Below are 11760 nucleotides of genomic sequence, written 5' to 3'. Positions count from 1 at the left end.
TTCAATATATTGTTAAACGTGAGGGACCACTGGAAGGTTGTCTGTTCCCCAGCAGACGGCCCAACACCCATGAGCATATGGGCAACACTAACTGGACTCATTGGCTTTAGGGGGAAAAAGGGCTATTTAATTGGGAGAGAAATGTGTGTGTGTGTGCATGTGTGTAGAGGGATGTTCCAGGGAGAACTGGAAGGTAGATATGATCAAAATATATTGTATTCATACATGTATGAAAAGTACTTTTCAAAGCATAAATGTAAAGTATTATCAAAATGTTGCTTATAGTCAGAGAAAACAAACACAAAAAATAAGACAATAGTCTATTTTTATTTTTCTTGTACATGCACTAAAATACATATATAGCTGGGTGTGGTGGTACATGCCTTTAATTCCAGCACTTAGAAGGCAGAGACAGGAGGATCTTTATGAGGTCAAGGCCAGCCTGATCTACATTCCAGGTCAGCCAGGATGTCATAGAAAGACCCTGTCTCAAAAAAGCAAAAAGTATAATATATGTTTCATTGTTGAATATTTGCTGTGTATTCATTCTTTAAGATAAATGTCAGAATGAACCTTCTTACATACCTTTTGACTAAACTTTGAATAATAACCAGGGATGTATTACAAATCAAAGAAGACATTTTTTATTACATTTGTTCATTGTGTGTATATGTTTATGTTTGTGTGCAAGCCAGGGTGTCCATATGGATATCAGAGAACAGCCTGCCAGAGTCTGTTTTCTCCTTCCATTGTGTAAAACCCTGGGATTGAACTCATGTCGCCAGGCTTAGTAATATGCGCCGTTACTGGCTTAATCTTCTTGCCAGTTTAGGAATATAATAATTTTATCATGAAAAACAAAACAAAGCCAAACCAAAAAAATAAAAAAGCCAGGCAGTGATACCTTTAATCCCAGTACTTGGGAGGCAGAGACAGGTGAATTTCTGTGAGTTCAAGGCCAGCCTGGTCTACATAATAAGTTCCAGGACAGCCAGTGCTACAGAGAGAAACCCTGTCTCAAAACAAAACAAAACAAAACACCAGCCATGCTTTGAGATAGAGTGTGTTTAAGACAGAGAAAGCTATTGCTGGCAATACTTCAATCAGGTTGCTCTCTAACTGCTGTCTCTGTTCATGCTACTGCTGGGAGATTGCTCCTATCTTTCTGGTAACTCCCTGTAGAGATCATCTTTTTTAAAAATTACAAAATTGCTGCATTCTCATTGCAGTTCCTCAAAGATAAAAAGGCCCAACCAGTCCTTTGACCACTTCCCAATTGCAGCAGCCTCGCTGGGATCTTCTTTGGGACTTATCTGGGAGAGAGACACTGTTTCTTCTAAGTTTGAAAAGCATCGGCACATGAGGCATTCATCTTTCCTTGTCATGGAGAATGCTCCAGTCTTATGAAAGAAGGACGATGTAAATACACAGAGCTCCTGAGATAAGAGATGCCTTGGCTGTATCAAGTTCTTGATTCTAATCGAGGTTCACAGCTGTCAACAATGAACCCTTCATGCACGGAGCCCTCCCAGGTATACATGTTCACAATTTCCTTTTGTTGCTTTGGTTTTCAATTCAGCTAGTGTGAGTTGGCTTCTTGTTTGCAACCAAAGGGATCCGAATAAACATAGTCTCTTTTTCCTCTTGCTAGGGGAAGATACCCTAGCCAGTCCCATTCACATGCAAATGTTTCACAGTCATAAACAACCACTATAAAAATAACAGGACACATGGAGTCACCTCCCCACATCACATATTGGTCCCACTCCTGTGATCCTTTTGAGAGTTATGTCCACATCACATAGCTCCAACCAGAGTCCTAGGATTTCTTCATTTGTGGCTTCCCTGCTTTTACTTTAAGAGATCTGTGTGCCCTCTAACTCTCTCAGAGCAAAGGGTGGAAAGAAAATGTTCCAAATAAGATATAAAGACAATCTAGGAAGCCTAGGAACATTGCTATACCCTGGCTCCCAACTCCATTGGCTGCGTCTGGAACACACAGGCTGCATCAGTTGGTATTGTGGGACTAGCCACCATATATGTCTTCTGAGAAGTCCTTCAAGCATGGCTGAGGGTCTGGTGAAGAAGACAGTAGATAATTCTGGTCTTCTCACCTGCTGCCCCGATACCTGCCAGAGCTTTGCAAACTGTGAGTGACAAGTTTCTACAATCTGAACAAAATCAGTGTTGAGTGTTGTCACTGGCACATTTAAGTGAGAGCAGGTTAGAACCTACATCTAATACTGGCAGGTCCTATTTATGGCACTTGTCTTTTTAATTTAATTTGTGCTTTTTCCACTTTCATACACATGAGTGTATATGTGTGAGTGCTGTGTGCATGTGTGCATGGGTGTCTACATATGCACACACACACATAAGTGGGAGAGAGTGCAAACAGAGAGCAGTCTCTCAATAAAAACCCAGAATTCTTCCATGTGGCTAGTTCTTCTAGAAAGCTTGCTCTGGAGAGCCCTTGTCCTTCTGAGCCTGGAATCACAGGAGGGCACTACACCCACTTGATATTTACATGTATTCTGGGGACCTGAACTTGGGTCTTCACATTTTCGAGGGCTTTAACCACTGAACCATTTCCATGGCTCCAAAACTTGTCTTCTAATATGCAGACATGTGGCTACACACACAAACACACACGGGTGGTCTGTGGTAGACTGCAACATCTTCAATACTGAGAGATGTGGCCCAAAAGTTCCAATGAGGCTGCCTTAACATCAGCCTTTGCTTTTTCTGAATCGCTTCCTCCCTATTTCATTCCAGTTCATCAGCCATTCAGAGGTGGGCTAGCCAACTTTCCACTGGCCATAGAGTCTTTACAGCTTCATCAGATGCTGGCTCTCTGTTCTAGTAAATTGACTCTGTCTTTGCAAACCCCAAAGCAGCCATTGGATAGATGATGATCCATAAACAGGTTTATGTGGTGTGTACCAAAGCACTTTTCCAGTGGGCTGTGGCTGGATCCACCTAAGTCAGTACACTCCATGATTTACTGAACTCTGTCTCGGCTCCTGCTTTCTGTTGTCAGGGGACAGCAGAAATACAAGCGCATATATATTACATATATGTGTATAATATACAAAATTTTAAGGCACATTTTATGCAAATATATAACAAATCTTACCTATTTGAAAAAGTGCAATATAAAAATAGCAATGCAGTCTTGCTTTAAGTGCAAAATTGAAAATAACCTATCCTTACAAAGCAGCTCAGCCAGGCATGGTGGCTCACATCTGCCATCCCAGCACCAGAAAAGCTGGGGCAGGGAGCCTGTCACAAGTTTAAGGCTAGTCTGGGCTACACAGTGAGACTCTGCCTCAAAAAAAAAAAAAGGTACATAATACTTATTCCATACTATTTCATATTACTGGTAGGATTGATTAACTATTATAGTTTATGTAAAGATTTCAGCACCATATTTGACAGGTAGAAAGACATCAACAAACACGGAAATGCCTCAATAATGCTGTTAGTAACCTACTGATCATTCTGCCCAAGGCACAATGGAGGTAGGAGTCCTGTAAATTAAAAAAATATTAATAATAATAAAGGAAAGGAGAAGAGAGAGGAGATAGATACCCTTAAAGAAAAGCCTTGATTTTCAAAATGGAAAATTTGGTACACACAGTTCTTATTTCATAGGACTCTGATGAGAATTAGCTCTGCTAATCCACACACAGAGTTCAGAACCACACTTGATAAGTAGAATGCAATCAACAGATGCTCACAGTTATCAGTGATCTCATTAGTAACCCATGAAGCATTCTGCCCTCAGCACAATGGCAGTAGGAGTCTCAATCCACGCCAGCTCATCTGCCATTCAGAGGTTGCCAGCCAATGTTTCCCATGAAGGGTCACAGAGAAAAATACTTTCAGATTCATGAGATGCTGAGTCTCTGTCCCAATAACTTGATACCTTCTTTGTATGCCTCCAAACAATCACTGGACAGAAAATTCATAAATGATTTCGTGTGGTATGTACCAAAACCTTCCAACTGGCTGTAGCTAGACCCACCTATGTCTGTACACTTCATGATTTACTGACCTCAGTCCCAGCTCCTGCTTTCTGCTATCAGGAGCTGTTTACAAGAAATGCAAGCACACACACCCACACACACACGCACACGCGCGCGCGCGCGTGCGCACACACACACACATTTTATGCTAACATATAATAAATCTTATCTATTTGAAAGAGTGCAATATAAAAATAGCAATGCAGTCTTGCTTTAAGTGCAATATTGGAAATAAACCTTCCTTACAAAGCAGCTCAGCTGGGCATGGTGGCTCACATCTGCCATCCCAGCACCAGAAAAGCTGGGGCAGAAAGACTGTCACAAGCTTGAGGATAGTCAGGGCTACATGGTGAGACCTGCCTCAAAAAAAAAAATAAAAATAAAAATAAAAAAGTAAAATAAAATAAAATAAAGTTATGTACATAATCCTCCTTATTTCATGTTACTGGTAGGATCGATTAAGTGATGTAGTTCATGTAAAGATTTCAGCACCATATTTGACAGGTAGAAAGACATCAACAAACACAGAAATGTCTCAGTAATGCTGTTAGTAACCTACTGATCATTCTGCCCATGGCACAGTGGAGGTAGGCATCCTCTGGGAAGAATAAGAAGAATAATAAAATCAGAAGAATCAGAAGAAGCAGAGTAGGAGATGGAGAGGAGAACAACAACACTCTTAAAGAAAGCCTTGATCAACAGAAAACTAGGTACATAACAGTTCTTATTTCATAGGACTCTGATGAGAATTAGCTCTGCTAATCCACATAAAGAGTTCAGCACCACACTTGTTAGGTAGATAATGATCAACAGACGCTCACAGTTATTAGTGCCGTCATCAGTAACCCACTGAACAGATGGAGGTAGGAGTCCTGTGGGTGGACCACTGGCCAATTGGAGATATGAAAGTGCTCCAAATATCACAGGCTCCAACACATTCACAAAACTTACAAAATGCTACATTCTGCTATTAAAAAAAAAAAAAAACAAAACCAAAAACAAAACACACAAATTCAGTGTCACAAAGCTTTGTCCTATTTTCTCAAGGTCATCCCATAAAAGAATTGTTTGTCATTAAGATCCTCTCTGAATGGAGTCTTCCATGGTGTTGGAAAACGGTAGCTGTTGATGATGCCCCATAGACACGCTAATTGTTGAAATGTTGGTGCTGTTGATGACACAGCCAATAGATTACATTTAAATGTTTTGTTTTTTTTTTTCATGTTGATTCTTTGACATTTAAGCAACTGTGCCTAGTTAGTGGTTACTGTAGTGGCTGGCAGACAAAATTCTACCTGAATTCTTTCTCAAATTCAAATGCCCAAAGGGCTTTTGTTTGAGAGAGGCCAGATCATTCTGAGTTATCGGAAGGCAAGATAGTCTGTTTAGTACATTGTAGGATGTTTGACATCATCCTTTGCCTCCATCCATAGATGCAGTTGATAGTAGCACCTGTCTGTTGAAAAAGTAACAACAACAAATGTCCCTATATTGCACAAGTGCTCCAAATGGGGGAAAGGTTCAAATCAGTCTTTTAGAAAACAACTAAGAAATGAAAGGACTGTTTGCTTACATAGTCTCTCTCATTTTGACTTTGTTCCCAAGACCCAAATATGAGTTCTAGATAAAGGTCTTTTATATATCTTCAGGTTTCTTTTTAACATGCTTTTTCTGGTGAAGCAGCAGGGTAGCCAGTTTTTTAAAGGTTCTCCCACACTGGGCACATGGATCTGGCCTATCTCCAGAGTGGATTTTCAAGTGATTATTCAGTGTAGTTTTGTCAGTGAAACCTTTGTCACACTTAGTACACACAAAAGGCTTCTCTCCAGCGTGTAGCCTCTCATGCCTTTGGATGCTTGACTTACATCTAAAAGTCTTGTCACATCCCTTGCACCGATACCTGGAGTCTGCCTCATGTCTCTTCTGGTGCTTCAGAAGGGCTATTTTGCAAGCGAAGACTTTTCCACATTCTGAGCAGTCCACCCGGGCCCCAGGCACATGGATCTGCTTGTGTTCTGACAAGTAAGAGCTATTTCGGAAGTGCTTCCCACACTTATCACACTTGTAAGGCTTCACCTTTAAATGGAGCCGCTGATGTTCCGAAAGATGTGAGTTGACCCTGAAGGATTTCCCACATACCTGACAGCGGTATGGCTTCTCTCCAGTGTGGATCCTCTTGTGCTCCCTCAGGGATGAGCTGCGGCCAAAGCACTTGTTACATTCTCCACACTTGTAGGGTTTCTCCCCTGTGTGAATCCGCTGATGACGAGTGAGCTTTGTGCTCTGCTTGAAGGTTTTCCCACACTCCTCACATTTGAAAGGTTTCTCTCCTGAGTGGATCCTGCAGTGGTTGTTGAGAGTGGAGCTGCTGTTGAAGGCTTTGCCACACTCCTTACACTTGTAGGGTCTCACTCCCGTGTGAATTCGGTAGTGTGTAAGAAAGTATGAGAGGTGCCTGAAAGATTTGCCGCATGTGTCACACTTGTGTGGTTTCTCCCCCGTGTGAATTCTCTCATGCTCCACAAGGTGGAGGGTCTGGTTGAAGGTCTTCCCACATTCCTTACATTTAAAGTGGTTCTTACCTTGTCGGGCAGGCTTGCGCTTTGGGTTTGAGGAGCTGCTGACATTCTGTGTTTTCTCGTGAGAGTCTTTCCCCGAAGTCAACTTTTCTTGAGGGGTGCTCTGTGGTGTTGTGGTTGCTGATGTTTGACTCGAGGATGTTCCCGGGGTCACAGATTCATGCTTCTTATGGCCAGGAGTGGTTGCTTTGCCTCCTTCTGTAGTTGAAGTTGAACCACCTTTCTCTTTATTCTGAGGTGGTCTGTCATCACACTTGGAGTTCTTTTCTGCCCTCAAACTCTGGGAAACACCCCCTTTATCTGTTTTCTTTCGCTTCTCCAGTGATGTTGTCTTAGAATTGTCTGGCTTCCAGATTTCTGTCTTTGAGTTATTCCCTGTCTTCTTCCCTGAAGAAGATTTAAATATTAAATTATTAAAAAAAAAGTGTATATGTATGTGACTGTATATGAGTACATGCATGTGAATGCAGATGCCTGTGCAGGCCACAAGAGGGCATCAGATGTCCTGGATCTATAGTTACAGGCAGTTGAGCTGTGTGACATGGATCCTGAGAGCTGATTCCTGGTCCTTTCAAGAACAATAAACACTCTTAACCACTGAGCCATTTCTCTAGCTCCAGATTTAGAACAGAAACTTCTGTTTCGTGTACAGTTTTATTTTAATAAAAAATATTTACTAATAATTAACATGTACAAAAAGTTTAAAATATAAAATATTAATTTGTCTGGTGTTCACAGATTGAACATATTAGTGCCTATCGTATCAAGGTTAAGATAAGAGGCATGTAAGCAATCATTTCTACCTCAGCCCTCTGTTATTTTCTTTCTAGTCATTGTCTTCACATTCTTGGAACTTATGGAATGAGGGAGGTACAAAGTGTGCCACAGTTTGCATATGGAAGTTAGTGGCCACCTTGTATAAGCTGGTTCTCTCCTTTCACTTTAGAGGTTCTAGCATCCAACCAAGGCAGGCTGTCAGGCTTGGTGGCAAGTGCCCTTACCTGCTGAGCCATCTCCCTGCCCCAACTTTGGCTTCTAAGAGTATAAATTAGTTTTGTCTGTTCTTAGATATCTTAAATGCAGCTACAATATGTACTCTTTAGTACCTGGCCTTTTTGCGCTTAATATTATTTGTGTGAGATTCACCCGCACTATTCTGTATCATGGTTCTCTCTCATTTGCTTTATTTATAATATTTCTTTATATAAACATTGAAATATATTTCACTATTTTCCCACTAATTGGCATTTGCCTAGACCTCAGTTTGAGGCACATTGAATAGAGCACACATTTCTATTATGTCTATATCTGGGACTATAGTCGTTGAGATACTCATATTTGTACAGTTCTGGTAGGTACTGTCTAATGGTTATTTTCCCCTAAAGACCTCTACCAATCAGCATTTCCACCAGATGTCTGTGGGAGTTCTTGATGTTCTCTCTCTTAATAACTGAATGCTATGCCATCTTGGTTAATCCCTACTATCATGGCTGCTAATCCCTAAAAGTGGGGCCACTAAGATGTTATTTACGCCATGAGAATGAACCCCTCATGGATGAGAGCATTGTTTCAAAAAAGGGCCAGAGAGCTTCCAGATATATTTATATAATGTAAGCACACAAAGAAGGTGTGAAGCCTACAGTCCAAAAGAAGGCTCTCTATAGGGATCAGTTGGGCTTGTTCCCAAAACCTGGACTTTAGAACTACAAAGATACATGTATGTTCTTTATAAGTCACTTGGACCTTTTTTGTCCTAACAACGCCTAAGACAACATTTCCATAATGTTCCTATTTCATATTTCAATTATTTTAGTAGGCAGGTGCTAAAATCACTGTAAATCACAATTTTTCTTAAAAATGATACATAAGGGAGATTAGGTGATGAATATAAAAAAGAAAAAAAAGGGCAGAAGCAGTTGGATATCTGTGAGTTGGAGGCCAGCCTGATCTACAAAGTGTGTTCAGGACAGAAAAACTGTCTTGAAAAACAACCAAAAAGAAAAGGCAGACTTGAAAGACAAAAATCAGATATTTTCTCTCATTTGGAGATCCTATATTTCAATTTTCATGTACATGTGTACACATATTTAGAAGTGGACAAACGTGGGACATGAAACTAGAAAGAAGACCACAAGAGTGGAGGAAGGTTGCAAGGGAGGGGACGGGAGAAAGGAAGGTGATAGGAAACATGGGGCCATAAATGCAGAAGTGAAGCTGCAGGGAGGAACAAGGGAAATGGGGTAGGACAATCGACAAGAAGAGTTATGTCAGAAAATGCCACAACGAAGCCTGTCACTTTGTATGCAAATTTAAAAACAAATGAAAACACTAGAATAGGGAAGTGGAAGCTAGACTAAGAAAGGGTATTGGTGGTTTGTTCTGGTTTGCTTTCAGACAGGATCTCACATTGTGTGGCTCTGGCTATCCTGACTAAGCTGGTCTCCGTCTCATGGAGATCATCTGCCTGCCTCTGCTTCCCAAGTGCTGGGTTTAAAGGCGTGCACAAGGATTGTTGTTTTTAAAATTACATTTATTATTTGAGTGTGGAATGGGCATGTGTACGCCTCTACACAGCCATGGAGGGCAGAGGACAACTTGTTGATGTCATTCCCTTTCCCCATGTGAGTTTCAGAGACTGCACTCAGGACGTCAGGCCTGGAAGCAAGCACCTTCACCCACTGAGCCATCTCACCATCTCCAGATTGCTATCTTTAATGAACACCACTTATTACAAAATGAAATTCTTCATAAATGCATGCATTAACTGAGGATGACATAATATACCTATAATCCCAGCACTTAGATCTGGGGCAGGAGGATTCCAAGAACAAGTCCAGGCTAGGATACATAGCAAGCTTTGTCTCATCCTCATCCTAGTTGTATATATTATCTTAATAAAAATCATCTATCTGAATTCTTGAGGTCAGAACATGGTAAGTAATGATTATGTGATTCAAAAAAGTACTGTTATTTTTGTAAGTCAACAGAGGGCTGTGAATTAGCAATGATATTTTAAAAGATTAAAGTCAGGTAGAAACCAATCTTCTCAAAAACAATGCTATTAACATCCTTTAAACAATTAAGACACTGAACTATAGACAAAAAGGAAAGTTAGGGGTTGGGGAGCTATCTCACTGGGTAAGAGCACTTCATCTGCAAGCATGAGGAACTGAGTTCAAATCCTCAGCACCCACTAAAAATCCAGGCATAGCTATATGTCTGTAATCCCATCATTAGTGGGTAGAGCCAGATGGATTCTAAGAATTCACTAGCTGAGTAGCCTAGCCAAAAAGATTAGCTTCTGGTTCAGTGAGAGACTTTGTCTTAGAAAAAAAAGATGGAGAGACATGGAGGAAGACATCTGATATCTTGTTCTAGCCTCCACATGTACCCAGATCCTCATGTGGGCAACACACACACACAAATAAAAAGCAAAATGTTCTGGTAGGAGCGATAACTGTAAAACAGTGGAGAATTGTCATTTGAGGACAATAGGTCCAGAATAAAGGTCTCAAGTCAGGTTGTCTCTGTCACCTGCAACCGCAGGGAACATGGGAGAGGGAGGAAGTACAGTGCTACACTGGCGAGTGCAAATATCTCTGGGGTTGGCAGAAAGATGAACTTTGCCTCAAATGAATCAAGCTCTGCAGTCACCCTGTCACCACCCCCCTCCCCACAATGATGGAGGACAGGAATGATAGCTCACAGAGATATTACAATGTCCCTGTGACTCACCTGCAGTGGTGTCACTTCTGCTGACTCCTGCTGCACCTTGCTGGGGCTCTCCAGGAACATCATTCTCTTTGGAGAAAAGGTCAACTCCTTGTTCCAACCTGGTGATCAACTTTGGCTTGAAAATATAATATTCTGTTCCACAGAAGAAGAACAACAACAAGGAAAAAAACTTTTGCATAGCTCCCAGGAATCCCTTATCAAAACAAATGTTTGCATAGGAAGGAAAGAGCTAAGAGATTTTTTTTCAAAGAACAGCCAACTGGAATTTGGAGGCAATCGCATCCTTAGCCTTGTTCCACTACTATCTCCCCATCATGCTAATCCAAGAAACTGAGCTCACAACTGTAGTAGCCAATGAGCCCATTCTGGAACCCTGTTGTCTTAACTGGGCTCCTGTGACTTCAGCCAGACCAGTCAAAGAAGGTGAGGAAATGAGTGAGAAGAGGGGCCTATCCATTCCTAACACATTCCACCTTTTTTTTCCCTGGGTATGAGTTAAAAACTAAGCTTCTGAAGTGGAGGAGGGATGGTTGTTGAAAGTGCCAGTCTTAGGATGATGCCAATGGCATCCAATTTACAGTGTCTGAATTTAGTCTTCTGGCAAGAGTTCATGCATATGAACCACAGCCTCTCAAAAGTGAGACCCACAGGCTCTCATGAGGCCAGAACAAAGTGTAAGGAGATCATCCTTACCTACAGAGATCAGGTTCCCGTAGTTCTCCAGCATCACGTCCTTGTACAGGTCCTTCTGAGCAGGCTCCAGTAGCTGCCACTCTTTCTGGCTGAAGTACACAGCTACATCTTTGAAGATCACTGGTTCCTATAACACCAAAGTCCCACTCCCGCTCATACGAGGCCTCGTCTTTCCCTTGGCCCAGGAGAGGAGATGCAAAGAGGTGGGAGTTTGGGCTGTATTCAGAATTCTACACCAATGTTGCAGACTTCGAAGATGGCCCTGGTACCTCCTCACTTTGCATTAGGTCCATACCATTTGTGTGTGTTTGTGTGTATGTTTGTGTGTATGTGTTTTAATGTGTATGTGTGTAATGTGTATGTCTATGTGGTTTGTGTCACGTGTGTGCAGGTGCTTGCAAAGGCCAAAAGAGGATGTCAGATCTCCTGGAACTGGAGTCATAGGCCATTGTGAGCTGTCTAATGTATTTGCAGGGAACCAAATTCAGGTCCTCTTCAAGAGAAGTAAGTGGTCTTAACTGCTGACCATGTTTTAATTGTTAACTTGGCAAGGATTAGAATCACCCACAGAGAGAGTCTCAGTGAGGAACTGTCTAGATCAGGCCAGTCTGTGTGGGGAAGAGTTATCTTAATTGAGTCCATTAGGACCAGAAGATGCAGCCTGATCATAGGTGTAGCATTTCATAGTTTTGGCTCTGGACAGTGTAAGAGGAGAGAAATCTAGC

General features: G+C 41.5%; 1 protein-coding gene across 1 annotated transcript; it reads right to left on the bottom strand.

Moving 5' to 3' along the window:
• Nucleotides 1-308: 308 nt before the first annotated feature.
• LOC110561802 (zinc finger protein 485-like) lies at nt 309-11328 on the bottom strand. The gene is made up of 4 exons (XM_060386800.1): nt 11305-11328; nt 11036-11162; nt 10343-10474; nt 309-6994 (listed from the first exon to the last, which is right to left on the bottom strand). Exons 1-4 carry the CDS (start codon nt 11326-11328, stop codon nt 5664-5666), a joined length of 1614 nt encoding a protein of 537 aa, XP_060242783.1. The 3' UTR covers nt 309-5663.
• Between the last annotated feature and the right edge of the window lie 432 nt (nt 11329-11760).

The sequence above is a fragment of the Meriones unguiculatus genome, chromosome 1 (assembly GCF_030254825.1).
Source record: "Meriones unguiculatus strain TT.TT164.6M chromosome 1, Bangor_MerUng_6.1, whole genome shotgun sequence".
Taxonomy (NCBI): Eukaryota; Metazoa; Chordata; class Mammalia; order Rodentia; family Muridae; genus Meriones; species Meriones unguiculatus.
The sequence above is the reverse complement of the archived record's forward strand: the minus strand, read 5'-3'. Positions and strand labels throughout refer to the sequence as shown.

Excerpts from the sequence above, each read along its gene's own strand:
- LOC110561802 (XM_060386800.1), bottom strand. The coding sequence starts at position 11,328 with ATGGACCTAATGCAAAGTGAGGAG. Across the intron at positions 11,163-11,304 it reads ACCTAATGCAAAGTGAGGAG|GAACCAGTGATCTTCAAAGA; the intron begins GTACCAGGGCCA and ends TTGGTGTTATAG. Across the intron at positions 10,475-11,035 it reads CGGGAACCTGATCTCTGTAG|AATATTATATTTTCAAGCCA; the intron begins GTAAGGATGATC and ends TCTGTGGAACAG.